The 19,843-nt window shown below is 43.1% G+C and overlaps 1 protein-coding gene and 1 long non-coding RNA gene across 5 annotated transcripts in view; one reads left to right on the top strand and one right to left on the bottom strand.

The window, feature by feature from the left end:
• Positions 1 to 2,564: 2,564 nt before the first annotated feature.
• Positions 2,565 to 16,526, bottom strand: LOC129397916 (uncharacterized). The gene is made up of 2 exons (XR_008625562.2): positions 16,414 to 16,526; positions 2,565 to 3,662 (listed from the first exon to the last, which is right to left on the bottom strand). It is a non-coding gene; the product is annotated as an uncharacterized LOC129397916 (long non-coding RNA).
• Positions 14,276 to 19,843, top strand: part of EEF1E1 (eukaryotic translation elongation factor 1 epsilon 1) — a 31,508-nt gene continuing 25,940 nt past the window's right edge. For all 4 annotated transcript variants that reach the window (XR_008625561.2, XM_008952877.4, XM_034961412.3 and 1 more), the window contains exon 1: positions 14,276 to 16,831. Coding sequence is in view for 3 of the 4 variants with exons in the window: in XM_008952877.4 (XP_008951125.3) it covers positions 16,745 to 16,831 (87 nt within the window). In the remaining variant the exon portion in view is untranslated. The remainder of the gene's footprint in view (positions 16,832 to 19,843) is intronic.

Here is a 19,843-nt window from a genome sequence, read left to right as displayed (position 1 = left end):
GTTGCCCAGGCTGGCGTGCAGTGGTGTGATCTTGGCTCACTGCAACTGCCACCTCCCAGGTTCTAGCGATTCTTCTACCTCAGCCTCCCGAGTAGCTGGGACCACAGGCGTGTGCCACCACACCCGGCTAATTTTTGTATTTTTGGTAGAGACCATGTTGGCTATGTTGGCTAGGCTGGTCTCGAACTCCTGACCTCAGGTGATCCACCCGCCTCAACCTCCCAAAGTGCTGGGATTACAGCCGTGAGCCACCACATCCAGCCAGTTCTCTCTTTCACCAGCGCATTACGAGGACATTTCCTTCCCTCAAAGAAGCCTTAATTAAAAAATTATCTACCCTCCACTTCCTTGGTTTTCACCGAACCTGACCCAGCCTTTAGTCTTTGGGGAGGAGGCAGATTTTAGTGACTTTCTGCTGTTGCTCTAGACAGGAGTTTCCCTGAAAATGGAGATCTTAGGATTTCAACTGAGGGCTAGATAAAAAACCAAGTTAGAAACATTTCCTGAAGGAAAAAAGTAAGATGGCTAAGGTTGGATTACATGTAAACCCTCTAAACTTAGATACTTCTTTTAAAGGGGTCCCTTCACTCTTTTTGAACAGGAGTATCTATAGTGGCCATTCTATGCCTATCCCACCATTGCATGTTGAGAAAGTGAGACCCAGATAATGCGTCACTCTAGTTACTGGTCTTCCAATCAAAAGGAACAGTTCTGAAGGAGTTGTTTGAGAGGAACAATATTTGAAGAACCTCATCCTCACTTGGACCTGATTTAGGTGCTGGGATTCTAGACCTTGAGTCACAGCCTGAAGTCCAAATGGGATGAAGCTTTAGGGCAAATGGGATGAAGCTTTAGTGAGGGATATGCATTGTTGTGGCCAGAAGGTAGATGGTAGCAGATTGCATTTTTCAAAAATGGCTGCAACAATAATTGTAGTCCCGTGTGCCCTTCCAGAATCTTGCCACCACTCTTTCTTTTTCATTTTCATTTTCTTTTTTTCTTTTTTTTTTTTTGAGATGGAGTTTCACTCTCATCGCCCAGGCTGGAGTGCAATGGCACGATCTCTGCTCACTGCAACCTCTGCCTCCTGGGTTCAAGCAATTCTCCTGCTTGAGAGTATCTGGGATTACAGGCACCCGTCACCACACCCGGCTAATTTTATATTTTTAATAGAGACGGGGTTTCACCATGTTGGCCAGGCTGGTCTGGAACTCCTGACCTCAAGTGATTCACCCACCTCGGCCTCCCAAAGTGCTGGGATTACAGGCGTGAGCCACTGCGCCTGGCCGCCACCACTCTTTCAAGAGGTAGAATCTATTTCCTTTCTTTTTAAATTCGGGCAGCCTCGGTGAACAGCATGTGATAGAAATGACACTGTAAGACTTCCACTTCTGGGTAATTTTACAAATAAATTTTGCAAAATGTCATCGATCTGTATGAAAACGGCAACTTTTTTCTCTTGCGTAAAGCTTACAGATTCCCCCAGTAATCCGCACCAGAAGAAAGAAAAAATCAAAACCATACAACCATGATTGAAATGTGAAAAAGACAAAAATCAAAAATTAAAAGTTCAGGCCTAGCATGGTGGCTCACACCTATAACCCCAGCACTTTGGGAGGCCAAGGCAGGAGGATCACTTGAACCCAGGGGTTCAAGACCAGCCTGGGCAACATAGTGAGAGTTCATATCTACAAAAAAAAATTAAAAATTAGCCAGACACAGTGGCATGCACCTGTAGTCCCAGCTACTTGAGAGGCCAGGTGGGAGGATTACTTGAGGCCAGAAGGTCGAGGCTGCAGTGAGCCGTGATGGCACCACTGCACTCTAGCCTGAGGGACAGAGCAAGACCATGTCTCAAAAAAGAAAAAATTAAAAGTTCAAGTTAGCTTTGGATATCTACCATTTATCTGGCACTGTTATAAGACCAGATATACACAGGTAAATAACAATCTCTATCCTCATGTAGTTCACTGACAGGCAAAGGTGACATGATATAAGCCATTAATATAACATAATATAAGATGTGCTGGAGGCTGGGCATGGTGGCTCACGCCTGTAATCCCAGCACTTTGAGAGGCCGAGGCAGGTGGACTACCTGAGTTCAGGAGTCCAAGACCAGCCTGGCCAACATGATGAAACCCCGTCTCTACTTAAAACACACAAAAAATAACTGGACATGGTAGTGCATGCCTGTACTCCCAGCTCCTCAGGGGGCTGAGGCAAGAGAATCACTTGAACCCAGGAGGCAGAGGTTGCAGTGAGCCGAGATCGTGCCATTGCACTCCAGCCTGGACAACAGAATAAGACTCCGTCTGAAAAAAAAAAAAAATGTGCTGGAAAAGATGGCTGCAAACAACGTTTTAAACAAGAAATAGGAGAGTGAATAGTTCTATCATGGAGAAGACAAAAAAGTAGTTACAGAGTTTATACTGAGATGAGTGTTGAAGAATAAATAAGATTTTGCCAGGTGGACAAAAACATTCAAATAAAACCTTTGACATAATCAGGACTAGGTTTAGCTATATATGTGGCAGAAAAAACACACACACGCACACACACAAAACTAAATGGCATAAGCAAAACAAATTTTATTTCTTGATTACAGAGAAAAAGCTTGCCCAACCTACGGCCCCGAGGATGCATTGGGACAGCATTACACGTGGCTCAACACAAATTCGTAAACTTTCTTAAAACTTATGAGTTTTTTTGCAATTTCTTTTTTTTTTTTTTTTTTTTTTTTTAGATAGAGTCTCGCTCTGTCGCCCAGGCTGGAGTGCAGTGACGCGATCTCGGCTCACTGCAAGCTCCGCCTCCCGGGTTCACGCCATTCTCCTGCCTCAGCCTCCTGAGTAGCTGGGACTACAGGCACCCGCCCGCTACCACACCTGGCTAACTTTTTGTATTTTTAGTAGAGATGGGGTTTCACTGTATTAGCCAGGAAGGTCTCGATCTCCTGACGTCATGATCCGCCCACCGCAGCCCCCCAAAGTGCTGGGATTACAGGCATGAGCCACCACGCCCGGCCGCAATTTCTTTTTTTTTTTTTTTTTAGCTCATCAGCTATTGTTAGTGTTCATGTATTTTATACGTGGCCCAGGACAATCTTTCTTCCAGTGTGACCCAGGGAAGCCAGAAGATTGACATGGAGGCATCTGGCACGTGATCGAGATTGGCATATGTCATCATATCACCCAGGCCCATCCAACCTTTAGTCTTTGGGGAGCAGGGACAGGGGTGAGGAGGGGAGCTAGGTTTCAGTTGCTTTCCGCCCTTCCTGGGGGTTTTCCTAACAATAGAGGTTTTTGGATTCTCACTGAAGGCTAGGAAGAGAGTCATTTAGACACTTTTCTTGAAGAAAGCAAGATTTGGCAACTCTATAATCATGAGCGAGCCAAGCTTCTTCTCTTGTTTTTCTGCCACATTCATGTATGGCTTCCTCCTCATCGTCCAAGATGGCTGTTGCAGCTCAAGCCATCACATCTGCTTTCCAGTCAGCAAAAGGAAGAAGGTCAGACAAGGGAGGGCTCATTCACATGACACTTTGGCCTAAAACCCACTAACCAGAACCGAGCCATATGCCTCACCTAGATGCATGGGAGTTGGGAAATGTAGTCTTTCTTGTGGACAGTCATGGGTCCGTGTATCAATCAGGGGTTCCATTACTAGGGAAGAAGAAGAGAACAGGGGAGTTAGCTGTGCTGAGAACTCAGCCTGATCTGGATCTTCCAAGAGCAGTGGTGATGAAGCTTTAGCATCTGGCCTTGAACATCACAGGGCCAAGTAGGATTTCAGTAGTATTGCTGGAGTAAATTCAGTTTTCTGCAGATAACCATAACCAGTACAATATTTTCCTGATAAAAGGGAAGTGCCTTTTCCCTTTTGCCCTCTTGGCCTAAAGAGGCACATGCAATGGAGGTACAGCAGCCATCTGTCAACCATGAGAACAAGAGCAACATGTTGGAATGACAGAGGCTGAAAACAGAAAGAGCCTGGGCTCTAAAGGCACAAAAGAGCAGCCAAGGACTGCCATGGACTGCCATCAATAGACTTCTTCTTGTGTGAAAAACCCCTTTGATGGAGCCAATATAGTTGAGTTTATTACATAATCCGCCATTAGTATCACAATCCTAATCCTAAGTGATAGACCAAGCTGCCGTAAGCCCACACCTGAACCCCGTGAATGGCTTGCAAATTCATTTCCCTGCAGCCATTCATTCTGCCCCACCATCCTTTCTTCACATGACTACCAGTATGATCTTTGAAAGTGTACAGCAAATTACATCATGTCCCTGCTTAAAGCTTCTGAAGGCTCCCCAGAGTATTTGAAATAAAACCCAAAGAACCCATCATGGCCCCTGATGTCCTGGTCCTTACACATCACTCTGACCTCATCCCCTATCTCTCCCCCTCTCTATTCACCAAGTTCTCTTCAACCCCTTTTCAATCAAAATCTGTTGTGCTTCAGAATCTTGTACTTGCTGCACCACAGAAACCTTCTCAGAGGTTCTTTCATGTCATTTAGGTCTCATTTCAAGTGCCACCTTTTTAGAGAGACCTTTCCTGAACCCACCTCCTGATATAAATCTCTGTTTTATTTTCTCAACAGCACTTATCACTACGGAATCATTTAAATTATTTACTGTTTGTTTATTTATTGCCTCTATCCAGAAGACAAAGCCATGCTGTGTGTGGAGAAACTCACCCTTTCAAGAATAAAACTAAATGAAAATATTAATTCATTCTATTTCAGAGACCCCAGAAGCAAGCCATGCATGGGTAGGGGTGATATAACGAATAGTCGACGTTTTGAGTCATGTATTACTAAAAAATAAAGTCACTCCTTTCCCCTTAGTCTCTTCTCCCCAGATAGTGCAGCTGATAATTTACTTTAGTTGAGAACCTCATGAAGTCATTTCAAAGTTCGTCATTCATTTAGGGATTTACAGAGGTGGGTCGTAAAGAGATGTTTGCTCAGTAATGAGCCTTTCAAAAAAAAATAGCTGCAGAACTGGGGGAGACAAATTTGAATGCATGGGGAGGATATTTTAAAAAACGGACCTACACTTCGTAGCATAAGAAGCAGACAATGGCCGGGTGCGGTGGCTCACACCTGTAATCCCAGCACTTTGGGATGCCAAGGCAGACGGATCACGAGTTCAGGAGATCGAGACCATCCTGGCTAATACGGTGAAACCCCGTCTCTACTAAAAATGCAAAAAATTAGCCGGGCGAGGTGGCAGGCGCCTGTAGTCCCAGCTACTCAGGAGGCTGAGGCAGGAGAACGGCATGAACCCGGGAGGCAGAGCTTGCAGTGAGCCGAGATGGCACCACTGCACTCCAGCCTGGGTGACAGAGCGAGACTCCGTCTCAAAAAAAAAAAATTATGCTACATCTACTCTTGTATGGACATACTATGTTTATTCATTATCAGATGATGGACACTGAGTGGTGTTCACTTTTTGGCTGACCCTTATATTGCCCATAAAATAGAATTTGGGGGACTTCAGGCATCATCCAATCCAGAAGCTTCTAAATTTGTTTTTAGCAGTGGCACTGTTCTTTAAAATAAATGTTCTCATTGCTGAAATTGGGTAATCAGTAATAAGGGTTCATTATGTTATTATCCCTACTTGTGTGTATATTAATTTTCCATAGTATTTTTAAAAGATTACATTGAAATTTAATATGTAAAGCAGATTGAATGTATGTAGTTTAAAACTGCAAAGTATTCTTCCAATATTTTGCATACTTGCAACAAATCATTTCCAAAGAATCTTGGCAGATGATCTCCAATTTCTTAAATATTTGCAATGACAAAGAGTACTCTAACTTTGAGGCAGTCACAGTTGGATAGCTCTGTCTGTGAGAAAATAATGTTTATATTGATCCAAAATATGCGCCTTATAACTTCGAGTGGGAATCAGACAATTCCTCCACCATGAAAGTATTTTTGTCTTCTTTATTTTTATTTTATCTAGTGCCTTTTCAAAGAACGCCAAATAACTGGCAGAGTTTGGTATTCTGCATCACACTAACATATGCTACACAGTCTGCTTGAGAGATGCTAAGGGCTACGTTCCCATCTTCTGGGTTAAAAAGATATGAGCAAAATATTTAAGCAAAATTAAGATACCTGAAGGCAAAATCTGACAAAGTGTTGCACATTGTGCTACATAATAGACTGAGATTTTTTTTTAATATCACGGTTCTCCCCAGTTTCACCTGCCTGTCAGCTCTACATCATTTGTTATTAATTTAACACCAGAGAACCTGGGAAAAGCTGCAAGCCAGTGAGCATACACAAATCAGGCACAGAGATGGCAAGTGCTCCTTGGAGATTCTTGTTCACAAACTTTAAGGGAATTTGAAAAATGCCCGCCAATTTGCAGGATGCTTGATATGAAATCAAAGAAAGTAGAGAAACGCAAGTTACAACTGCCTGATTTGACTGCAGAAACTGACAGTAAGACAGGAGCAGCTAGGTCATCTGCAGAATTCCACGCAGTACTGTAGGAACACACCTCTCTCCTCCTGACTCCCCTGGCATCTTCCTCCTTAATAACAAGGGACCTATTCCCAGCATCAGCTGATTCTAAGACACACACATCTATGTGCATCTCAGCAGGATGAATTGGAGGAGGAAGGGCATCTAGTTTGCAGACTCATTTTTACAGCAGTACCCCTTCACTGAAAATTACTTTAGGCCGGCTAAGAGTGGTGGCTCATGCCTGTAATCCCACACTTTGGGAGCCGGAAGGGGGTTTGGGGGAGCTGGATCACCTGAGGTCAGGAGTTCGAGATCAGCCTGGACAACATGGTGAAACCCCGTCTCTACTAAAAATGCAAAAATTAGCTGGGTGTGGTGGCATGGCCCTGTAATCCCAGCTACTCGGGAGGCTGAGGTGGAAGAATTGCTTGAACTTGGGAGGCAGAGGCTGCACTGAGCCGAGACTGTGACACTGCACTCCAGCCTGGGCCACAGAGTAAGACCCTGTCCCAAAAAAATAAAAAAATAAAAAAAGAACTACTTTGGACCCTACAGTGAAAATTTATATAAAGCATGTTTGTGCCCAGTTAGCCAAAGCCCAGTTTCAGATGAGTAGTCTTCATCCCAATGTTCAAATGCCATTTTAATCTGAAAAAAAGCCTGAAAGCAAAATTTTTCAATGTGAAAAAGACCCTCATCTACTAAAGTTCCTCATAAAAGTCCATCTACTTTCATCAGTATATGTATTATATATGTTAGTGCATTTATATAAGACAAATGATGTTGACCATATATATCCACATTCGCTGAAAGCCAAGGATTAAACTTAAAAATTGGCACTGATCATAATGTTGCAGCAACTGACTAAATGCTCACCAGACCACTTCCCTTTTCTTCCCATATCCATCAGGTTTCCTGCAGGAAACAGAATCCAACTCTGATGTTTCAAGAGGCTCTAAAGAAAGGACTAGATATAGAAGCATGGAAAGGATTAAGAAAATCAATCCGGGAAGTTGAGGTGCCCAGGGACTAGCAAGAATAGAAAGCCATTACCACTTCTAGGTTACCAACTGCTCTCAGATAACACAGCCTGTTTTCTGGTCATTCCACCAATAGGGTACAGACTTCCTCCCAATCAATAGATCAGATATGGGGACTAATGACCCTCCTTCATGCACCAAGAGAGTAAGAAAGAAAGTCTATTACTAACACACAGAGCACTTCTGGGGAAGGGCAGGTGCAAGCTGTCATGAAGCTGAGGGGTTCAAACATCAAGAGGTCAGGAGCTTGGGGTGGGGAGTTCCTTACATGAAGTCCCAGATGTATGATGGTGGGCAGGGCAAGGGTGGATGGAGGCCTAAATGCTGTGAACGGTCAAACATCACAAACGGAGTCAGACTCTACTGCACAGCCAAATGCAGGAAGGGAGAAAGGCAATAAATACTCCAAACTCATGCTCTCCAATCTCTTAACTGTGCCTCCCACACTGAACCTATCTGGAAGCCAGAAGGTAGGAGACTCTGGGTAATGTCATCCACAGACTCAGTCTTCTGTGTCAAAGAGCAGGGCCAAGGAGAATGGGAATAAAACTGGGGCACAGGTGCAGAATAACAAGCAGATTGACAGATCAGATCACTTCACTCAGCCTCCCTTTAGCCAGGTGTGTCTTCCTGACTGAGTTTCAGCCAATGAGATCTGGACAGAAGTGATGTGCAACATTTTCAGACCTAGCCCATAATACCTAGTGTAGTCCTCAATGGTCTCCCTCTTGCCTCATCTATAGTTCAAATGACAAGAGCCTAGGGCCCAGAAAGGGACTTTGAAGCCTTAGAGGATGATGGAATCACTAGACTGGAAGTCTGAGTTCCTAAGTGACTGGCAATCAGAGACCCACATTGAACCATGGCATGAGTGTTCTATGTGCTAAGCCTCTGAGACAGTGGAACTACTTGTTATCAAGACAACTATAACTAATACATACATGAATGTTATAGAGAAAGAAAAAGTCTAAAATGAACTGAAGTTTACAAAAGATTCTAAGATAACTCTTTAAAAGCCATTTTAAAAATTACTAGCAGAGAAAGGCCATGAGAGAATAAGTTACCAACTTGGGACCAAAGTTATCAACCTTCGTTTTACAAGCTTTGCCCCTGTACTTCCTGGCAGTATTACTGAAGCTGTGCTCTATTATATGGTAAAAAGGAGACGAAAATAGCTTTGGGTAGGAAACCAATAGTCCCCGTCACAGATGGGAACACGTGGGGCCCTTCAACATCAGCGTGTGGATGGCTAGCCCTTGAGCCTATATATAGCTTTGTTTCTCTTTCTTTTTTTTTTTTTCTTCCTTTCTATTCTTTGTTTGTTTTGTTTCTTGGGTTTTTTGTTGTTGTTTTTGTTTTTTAGGACAAAGTCTTGCTCTGTTGGCCAGGCTAGAGTGCAGTGGCTATTCACAACCACAACCATAGCTCACTGCAGCCTTAATCTCCTGGGCTCCTGCCTCAGCCTCCCAAGTAGCTGGGACCACAGGTGCATGAAACCATGCCCAGCTACCTTTGCACCATTCTAAAACCCATCTTCTTTCTTTTTTTTTTTTTTTTTTTTTTTGTTGTTGTTGCTGTTGTTGTTGAGACAGGGTATCACTCTGTTGTCCAGGCTGGAGTGCAGTGGCATAATCTCAGCTCACTACAACCTCTGCCTCCAGGGTTCAAGTGATTCTTGTGCCTCAGTCCCCCAAGTAGCTGGGATTACAGGCATGAGCCACCACGTCCAGCTAACTTTTGTATTTTTAGTGGAGACAAGGTTTCACTATGTTGGCCAGGCTGGCCTCGAACTCCTGACCTCAAATGATCCACCTGCCTCAGCCTCCCAAAGTGCTAGGATTACAGGCATGAGCCACCGCACCCAGCCCCATTCTCTTTCAACACTCCTCTGTCCCTCTAATATTTTGCCGCAATGATTACTATTCATTAACCTTCATTCACTCATCCTAGAAATATTATTGAATGCCTACTCTGTGTCAGTTGCATCTCAAGTGATTTAGAGTCTATTTGGAAGGGTCCAAAATGTGAATAAATAGGTGCGATGAAGTATGGCAAATTTCTTTGTAGGGAGCAAATACAGGGTTCAGGAGAACCCAAAACACAGAGTGACCAGCGCTGCCTGGGTTGGGGGCGAGGATAGGAAGGGATTAGGAAAGTCTTCAGAGAGAAGGTGACCCTGAGCAGAATCTGAAAGGAAGTAGTTCTCGGGGCACATGTCCCTTCAATGGCCTGTGCTGCTCTTGAACAGAAAGAATTAGCCTGTCACCAGCATGCTGGCCCCAGGCTGACTCTTCACCTGAAGGGTAGCACCGAGGACATGCTCCGCCCTTGAGCCTTCCTCCAGGGAGTGTGGGGAAGATGTTCTGCTGCTGAAAATCCTGTGACTCTCTGCTGTCATTGTCCCCAGGGCTGTGGTTGGAGCTGTGCTGACAGCTCCTCTCTCACACCTCCTCTGCAACAATCTCAGTGACACTGTGCAGCAGGGTCCCCAGCATGGCTCTCAAGCCAAGATCCACCCAAGCCTTGAGGAACTGGAGTCCCCCAAGATGAGCCTGGAGTTCTAAATTGAGTTGCCGCTGAGTCGGAGAATTAGGAGGCTATAGAGAGGATGTCGGGGCAGGCCTCAAAATCTGGGGGATACTTTGTTCTTTTCTAAGGTATTTCTCTATCTGTAATGCTCTGAAGATTCATTTTCTTACACTTCTTGGAGCCTCAATTTCCTCATCTATAAAATGGGGATAACAATGGTATCTGCTTCAAAGGCTGGTGTGATAATTCATGAGTTAATACAAGAGCTTAGAACAGAGTCCAGCACAGAGCAATGATCAGTAAGTGTTTGACAGCCGGATGCCGAGAGGGAGGAGAATGAGGACGATGGCGATGATGATGGTGATAATGTAATAAATGGCCACTTCCTGAGCCCAGAGAAGGTGGTTTGGGGGATCAACGAATGAGTGTTTGGGAGACTAGTGAAAGAAAATGATTTTTCTTTCAGTACATTTGTTGTCCGTTCCTGACTTGTAGTTTTGAGTCATTTTCATTTACACTGGTCAACTATCAGATAAGGGATTTTTAATTTTTGGTGTTTAATGTTTGCTTAAAGATGAGACTGTGTAATATCCTCACAGTTCTCATGTTACTTATTTTGACCCATTGACCTAGCTTTCCACATCATTCCATATGTTTTCATGATTCTTTATTCATTCGGCAAATGAATGTATCCAGTGATCACTCTGTTCCAAGGCTGGTGCCCGGTGCGATGACTCAGTAATAAACAGGATGCAGTCTGTGTGCTCAGTCAGCATGCCGGCCAGGGCAGGCAGATACCAAGAAGGTAGCCTCAGCACAGTGGGGTCTGTCTTGTGGCGGGAGCATTCCCAAGGCTGTTATGAGTGCTCAAATTCAGCCCTAAGAGAGGAAGGGGGGCATTCCTGCTGGAGTGAACCAGAGACAGAAAGGCCCAGAGGCAAGAGAATATTTTGGGCTCCCAGGAGCTGTGAGGAGATGGCCAAGGCTGGGGCAAAAAATGCCAGGCAGGAAGTGTCTAGAAGTGAGCATGAAAAAGTCAACAGAGGTCAGGTTATAAAGGACCTTAGCTCCCAGATGAAGGAGGCTGGACTAAATTCTAAGTGCCATGAAGAGCCACAGGCATGTTTTCTGGAAGGAGTGACCAAATAGATTGGCAGCTAAGAAAGATCACCTGAGGCCAGGCATGGTGGCTCACACCTGTAATCCCAGCACTTTGGAAGGCCAAGGTGGGTGGATCACGAGGTCAGGAGTTCAAGACCAGCCTGGCCAACATGGTGAAACCCTGTCTCTACTAAAAAATACAAAAAATTAGCTGGGCGTGGTGGTGCGTGCCTATAATCCCAGCTACTCAGGAGTCTGAGGTAGGAGAATCGCTTGAACCTGGGAGGCAGAGGTTGCAGTGAGATGAGATCACACCATTGCACTCCAGCCTGGGTGACATAGCAAGACTCTGTCCTCCGCATAGAGATAGGTGTATATAAATGATTGTAGATAAGAATTGGCTCACACAATTATGGAGGCTGAGAAGTCCAGTGATCTGCTGTCTTGAAGTTAAAGACCCAGGAAAGATGCTGTGATATGGTTTGGCTGTGTCCCCACCCAAATCTCATCTTGAATTGTAACTCTCACAATTCCCACGTGTTGTGGGAGGAACCTGGTTGGAGGTTATTGAATCATAGGGGTGTGTCTTTCCCATGCTGGTCTCATGACAGTGAATAAGTCTCATGAGATGTGATGGTTTTAAAAATGGGAGCTCCCTGCACAAGCTCTCTTCTCTTGTCTGCCGCCACGTGAGATGTGCCTTCCACCTTCCACCATGATTGTGAAGGCTCCCCAGCCACATAGAATTGTAAGTCCCATAAACCTCTTCCTCTTGTAAATTGCCCAGTCTCAGATATGTCTTTATCAGCAGCGTGAAAATGGGCTAATACATGGTGGTACCATTCAAAAGCCTGGGAGCTGGACAGCAATGGTAAAGATTCCCATCTGAGTTTGAAGACTTGAGAACCAGGAGCACCATGGGCAAGAGAAGATCAGTGTTCCAGCTCAGCAGTCAGGTCAGGAGTAAATATCACCTTCCTTCATACTTTTGTTTTATCCAGGTCCTCACAGCCCGGATGATGCCCACCCACGCTGGTGAGGGTGATCATCTTCATTCAGTCCACCAACTTAAATGCTCATCATTTCTGGAAACACCCTGACAGACACACCCAGAAATGATGTATAACCAGATATCCAGACATCCTGAAGCCCAGTCAAGGTGACACATAAAATTAACCATCAAAAATAAAGGATGCCCAGAGGCCTCTAAAAATTTTTAGAGGCATTGTTCAAGGACCCTTCCAATCCAGCATCTGCTTACCGGTCTAGCCTGAACAGTTACTCCAAAGAATCATGCTCTCTTCCACTTTGCAGCCTTTGCATATGCAATTCCCATTGCTCAGAACTCTCCCTCAATTTTCCACCCCACCACTCACCTGACCAACTCTTGTTCATCCTTCAAGTCTCAACTTGAACACCATGACCTCCTGGAAGCAATCTTTTTTTTTGAGATGGAGTCTCACCCTGTTGCTCAGGCTGGAGTACAGTGGCACAATCTTGGCTCACTGCAACCTCCACCTCCCAGGTTCAAGCAATTCTCTGCTTCAGCCTCCTGAGGAGCTGGGATTACAGGTGCTCACCACCACCACAGCTGGCTAATTTTTGTATTTTTAGTAGAGACAGGGTTTCACCATCTTGACCAGGCTGGTCTTGAACTCCTGACCTCGTGATCTACCCAACTCAGCCTCCGAAAGTGCTGGGATTACAGGTGTGAGCCACCGCGCCTGGCCAGGTGCCTTCTCTGCATTCTTATCATGCCTTCCACTTCCTGATCTTTGCCTTATCGCAAAATTTTTCTAGTGTCTTTCCTCTCAAGATACTCTAAGTTTGATGGGAGTTGTTCATCAGTGTGTCCCCAGTGCATTGTACAGTGCCTGGTGCATAGGAATGGCTCAACAAACAAGCGTGATAAGTGCAAGACATACATAGATATGAGAGGTATCTATAGAGAGAACAAAATGCATGCATAGCACCTGCATCACTTCATTTACCACATATTTAATATCATTCACACCTAAGTTTAAAACCCTATCATATTCTGAAATAGAAAGTTAAACTCTTCTAAAACTGAAAATTTGCAGATGATGGCATTGCTAAGAGCAATCTGATACAGTAACAGTTTCTGGCATATGCAGCTCATTTTAACAGATGCCCATATGACATACAGAAAGCTGTCAGGCATGCTCCAAAAAGAAAAGCCATCCAGTTTATGTTCCACTTGCCAAATTAATTTCATTTGACGTTTAATTTATATCCTAAGGTACTGTGGATTTAAAACTTGACTATGATAATAGCAAATTAGAGAAGTGTTCTATTTGACAAAATCAATTCATCAAGTTACTTTTATTATGAGTAAGGCTGTGTTGATATAGATATTTCCAGATCAAATATGTAGATCATCTAAAAATACATTTATTGATTATTTCTAATAAAATGTAAGCTTTCTCCTCTTTCTTATGTCTAATGTTAAGTGAAGTAAAGCTTGCACCTGCTCACCGTAACAACAGAGAAAGGAGACATTAGAAAATCAGAACAGTGTGGATTTAAAAGCCAGAAAGCAGAGTTGAAATTCTGCATCTGCCATAGGGGGTTTCAACCCTGGCCACATATTAGACTCAGCTGAGGATTAAAAAAATAATAATAATAGCACCCAGTCCCACCCTGGATAAAGTGAATCAGAATCTCCAGTATGGCATGGATTTTTTTTTAAATCCCCAGATGATTCATGCACAGATCTATTAGTTATGTGAATTTGGGCATGGAATTTAATACCCATAGTATATAAAATGGAATGTAGTAGACATTTGCCACAATCATGATGTGACAATCCACTTAAAAAAAATTAACAGTTTATTAGTTGGAATCAGACTTGAAAAAAAGATTTATATATTGCAATTGGTTGACAGTTCCCTTATAACGCTTTCAACTTACAGGTTCACCTCTCTCTGCCTCTTCTTTTTGCTTTGCAATTTACTTGTTGAAACAACTGGATCATTTGTCCTATAGTTTTCATGATCTAGAATTTGCTCATTGTATCTCCATGACATCATTTAACATGATCCTCTTTCCTGCTGTTATTTCTTGTAAATTGGCTGTTAGATCAAAAGGCTTGGTCAAATTCAGATTCGATTGGCAAGACTGGGTGATGATGTACACCTCTCTCAGAAGCACTTTATGTCTGTCTGTTTTTATGATGTGAATAGCTATTGATAATTGTCACCTAGATTCATTATTATATCCGTAGCTGCAAAACAATGATATTCTATTGTTCTGTTTTTATTAGTTAGAATTCTATAAAGACATTTTTCCTCATTACAGTTTAGTTTCCCTGAGATACAGTTTACATAGGATAATCATGAAAAAAATATATTGGTTTCTTCATGTGTTTTCTTTATCCTTTTTCAAAATAATGAATTGGATCTCTAGTATCCTCCAAAGGTAACGAATGAGGGTTATTTTGATTTTGTTCTTTTTTTTTTTAGTATCATTATGAACTCATAGACTTAAACATATTCAACATGTTTCAATTCATTGCAATTATTCTTATCGACTCTCAGCTTGTAATGACTATTATTGACCCTCAAGTGATCTGATCCTACCCTTTGACTCCCCTCATTACTCTTAGATACTTTCTTTTCTTTCTACTATAACTAGATGGTCCAGACTGATCTCCCCACAAGGTTTGGATTCAGCCAGCCTCCAAAGAGCCCCCATTTCTTTTTGTGGGAAATAGTATTTGAAACCAGAATCTGGGTGCTGGGGTGCTCATTGCTACTGAGTTGTCCTTGTTTCTAGGTCTTTTAAGTAAACAGAGCTAGGTAGGAAATACTTTTCATTTTCCTTAAGATAAAAGCGTCATAAGTTCATATTGATATTACAATTCAAATTCAGGACCAGAAAGTTTTTATTTAACCTCATCTACCTTACAACTCCTTCTCTTTTGGGCAACACCAAACACCCAGGTTTCCAGCAACACCACATGATTGCATCTTTGCTTTATTCCACAGTACATATACAGCACCATACCAATGCTGACACTGCCAAGATGCTAACCAAACCAACAAACAAAAAGAACCAAAAACAGGTTTTCATGAATTTTGTCCTTAAAGCATATCTTACTAAGAGTATACAATTAAATGACTGTGCTATAAAGTCACTTAAAAGAGGTCCACACTGGGTGATGATGTCATCAATTTGATGTACAATATGCTTTGTTCTGCTTTCAGTTTTTTAGGGATTTCTTTTTTGATTTGATATTTCTATAATTATGCAAAGGCCAAACCTTATTTTCAATATACCACCCATTGGCATTGGATAAATGTTAATTTTTTTAAAAAATGTTTTATTACAAGCAAAAAGTGTACCTAAACACTGAAAATGGATGTGTGAATTATCTTAGAGGGTTGGTCTTTTAAAAAGTAGTAGAATAGTCATTCCATTATCTGAATATGGAAAGTAAAACAGATAATTTAGTGCCTAACAATCCACTTATACTGAAATTTCTTTTGTATTTTGTTATGTTGATTTGGCAAAAGTTTCTTTTCCTTATGTTTACTTCTGCTGACAGAGTAAACTCATTAAGTATTCTGGGATAGGGAAGGTGTAACACAGTAACAACATTCCCCACTAAACTTTGATATTTCTGATTCAATGATGAATTACCTTGTAGGATTGTCCTATTTCTCTCAGACTAATACACACTTTGTTTATTCATTCTTCAAAGTGGAAAATATTTTGTATTTTCACAAATCTTTTGGAAATATTCAACATATACTACTAATTTTCTTTCTTTCTTTCTTTTTTTTTTGAAGATACAAGAATGTAGCAAGTTAGTGGGGCAAAGTTATGCACCTTGTTTATTTATATACCAAAACTTCATAAATTATGTAACCAGCCTTCTGGTACTGCAAATAAAGATCATTAATGCCATCAATGGCTGATTTCCTTGAGCTGTAATTATTTGACCCCTATCTGACATACTCCGTGTTCTGTGAATAATCTTTAAATGTATAATTCTACTGCTAGTGTTGAGCTGTAGATTAACAGTAGAAAAACCAGTTTTTCGAATTCACCACTACAACACAATTAAAAATCCTCATGAATTATGCTACACGTTAGAAACTCCTAATGGACTGTGAACTTTTTGCTATTCAATTTGATTGTTCAAATTTACAGATTCCTGAACCAAACTAAGGTAAATTTCAGTTCCCATCATATATAAATTCTCTTAGACTAGCAAATGAGTTAACGAGTTACCGCTGGCAGCCATGTCAATAGATTGCCATTTAGAGATCCAGATCCAGTCTACTGCAGCCACCGAAGCCCGGCCTTGGGGCCGCTCTACCAGTAACTAGCTCCCCAACAGTTCGAGTGGAAATTTACCATCACTTCTCCACCTGTCTCACACCCCGCCCTCAGCCCCGCCCCTTCCACTGGCCCCGCCTCCTGCGCTTGGGCGCGCGCTCTCCACGCCCCTTCAGTTCAGCCAATCGCCGCTGAAGTTTGCAGGAGTGGGACTTCTGTTTCCACCAATGCGGGAGGTTCTTGTTCTGCAGGTCTCGCGTCTGCCAGGAGCTACGGCCGGAAGATGGCGGCGGCCGCAGAGTTGTCGCTACTGGAGAAGTCCCTGGGACTGAGTAAGGGGAATAAATACAGTGCTCAGGGCGAGCGACAGGTGAGAAGGAGAGGCGGCGCGGAGGGGAAGAGGTGGACGGGAGCGGGGCCTGCCGAGCCCTGGCAGGACCCGGGCCGGCCACCCGATACGGGCGGAGTGAGGATGCTGCTACCCAGCTCCCCACGTGTCTGCGCCGCTAGCCGGCTGGCGCCTCTGGGCCTCGGCCCCTGCCATCCTACCTCCTGGAGGGAGGGGGTAACCAGCTCAGGTTGGGCTTGACCTGAACTTCACCTCCTGGGAAATTGTCATCATCCCATTATGAGGAAACAAAACCAGTTGGAGGAGGGTCCTCACAGGGCTCTTAGACCAACCTGGAATGTATTCAGTAACTGGCTTTTTTTTTTTTTTTTCCCGTAATCGCACCTTTCATTCAGTTATTGCGCAGCGACTCCGTTATAGCTAATAGGGTGCCAGGTAGCACTGTGCTGGGCCTGGGGAATACAATGGTGATTTAGGGGAACATGCTTCCTCCTCTCAGGCAGCTTGCTTTTTGGCCGGGTGGACAAATATTGCAACCATTTAAATTGGAAGAGTGCCACGTTGCACCATAAATGGCAGAGAGAACACCTAAGGAGTCTTGGCCCAATCTAGGGGATTCGGGGAAGGCGTTTCTAAAGCCTTGGATTATCAATTTAAGTGTACGACCCACAGTGAATGCGGGAAACATCACAAGGTATGAGATTGCCTGGTGAGGCACTGTTAGAACGTTTGTGTTTTATAGTTGTTTGTCGTAGAAGGAATGTATTAGAGAAGGAAATTGGTTGTAGGAAGACTACTTTGGATATATGTTTTTTTTGCTCCTCTAAGATTTTTTCCAAATGATGTTTGTTTTTTGTCTTTAATTTTTTCTCTTCTTCATTTGGTCCATGTGAAGGTCTTGTCTAGAAAGTAGTAGTATAGTTTTTATTTAAGTTAACCTGAAGCCTAGAAAGATTAAGTGTTCAGCCTAAGATCAGCCCTGTGATTGGTGACAGTAGGCGTTGGAGCCAAAGTGGCCTTCTTTTGGTGTTTCCTCTGCCCCAGTGATGATTCCGTCCCTTCGGCCCCTACTCCCTAGTTTAGTGTATATATTATATAATATATATGTAGTATAAATATAATATATATGGCCGAGTGGACAAACATTGCAACCGTTTAAATTGGAAGAGTGCCATATATATATATATATATATATTTTTTTTTTTTTTTTTTTTTTTTTTTTTTTGAGACAAAGTCTCACTGTGTCGCCCAGGCTGGAGTGCCATGGCGTGATCTCGGATCACTGCAACCTCTGCCTCCCGGGTTCAAGCGATTCTTCTGCTTCAGCCTCCCAAGTAGCTGGGGTTACAGGTGTTCGCCACCACGCTCAGCTAATTTTTGTATTTTTAGTAGAGACCGGGTTGCACCATGTTGGCCAGGCTGGTCTTGAACTGGTGACCTCAGGTGATCCACATGCCCTGGCCTCCTAAAGTGCTGGGATTACAGGCGTGAACCACTGTGCCTGGCCTAGTTTATATTTTTTAGCGACCATTGCCAAGATATGAGTATTATCTAGTATGAGAAACAATCATCAGCAAATAATTTAAAGCACAACATAGTAAGCACTTTATGGACTGTCGCGGGTGAGCAGCAACTCTCTGGGGCTGGTGGCGCCAGGGTAAGAATTTACCAGGACAGCTGTAGGTAAAGAAAAGCAGATTTATTAGAGAAAGTATGAAAATATGTTGCAAGAGTGCAACAGGCAAGTTAGTAAGAGAGGAGCTAACTGCAAGGAAACAAAGGCTGGCTGGGGATTTTACGGAATAGTACTTCGGTTGTGTGCTGAAGAGGGGTTTGTGCAGTACTGATAACACCAAGGTTGCAGTGAGCTAACTTGAGTTTTCTATCAGCCGAAGGTCCGGTGATAGCTGGACACGGAAAGATTGTTGAGTTATTTGTGCAGAAGGGCTGTGTCCTGGACCATGAAGAAAGGCAGACTTGTAGCTTATCGCCCTTCTCTTTTTGCTTTCCCTTGGTCCCCTCAACCTGACTTCTTTTCCCTAATTAGGACTCCATATGGAGCAAAACACTGTTGAGGAGTGTGAAAAAGGAAGTTAATTCTGACTGTAAAAATGGATTTATAAACTCATGGAAGAGCTGGCATTTAAGGGATTATGCTTTGAAAGATGTGTAAAACCAATAAATTATGAAGGATTGGGAAGTTTAGGGTAGTAAGTAAACCAATATGAGGAATGATGCAATGCAAGGTAAACCCCAGATTACAGTTTGAGGCCCAACTGTGAAGACTTTCGAGTTCAGAGTGTGGTTTTTAATTTAATTTTAATTAAAGCATTTTAGCAGTTAGCAGCTAGTGAAAGTTTCTGTTTACTTGTATGGGGAAAGGGTTGGCCATATGTGATAAGATTCAACCATTTTTGGGGAAGACAGCTGACAGCAGTGAGCCAGCAATAAGGCATTCTCTGCAACATTACCAATCATAGTTAAAAATTGAAAGCAGTTCAGAGATCCTTATCTAGGATATTGATTCTTTAAATTATGGTACATCAACACATTGACATACAGTCACGTGTTATTTAAAGACAAGGATACGTTTCAAGAAATGCATTGTTAGGCAGTTTCATCATTGTGTGAACATTATAGAGGGTTCTGTTTTTTGTTGTTGTTGTTGTTTTTGAGGTGGAGCTTCACTCTTGTTGCCCGGGCTGGAGTGCAATGGTGCGATCTCGGCTCACTGCAACCTCCACCTCCTGGGTTCAAGGGATTCTCCTGCTTCAGCCTCACGTGTAGCAGGGATTACAGGCATGTGCCACCACGCCTGGCTAATTTTTGTATTTTTAGTAGAGGCGGGGTTTCTCCGTGTTGGTTAGGCTAGGCTCATACTCCCGACCTCAGGTGATCCGCCCACCTTAGCCTCCCAAAGTGCTGGGATTACAGGCGTGAGCCACTGTGCCCAGCCTTAGAGTGTTCTTAAACCTAGATAGTATATCCTACTTCACAAATAGTAGGTATATGATATAGCCTATTGCTCCTTCA

The sequence above is a fragment of the Pan paniscus genome, chromosome 5 (genome assembly GCF_029289425.2).
Source record: "Pan paniscus chromosome 5, NHGRI_mPanPan1-v2.0_pri, whole genome shotgun sequence".
In the NCBI taxonomy this organism is placed as follows: Eukaryota; Metazoa; Chordata; class Mammalia; order Primates; family Hominidae; genus Pan; species Pan paniscus.
Note: the sequence above shows the minus strand (reverse complement) of the source record. Positions and strands in the feature narration are given on the sequence as shown.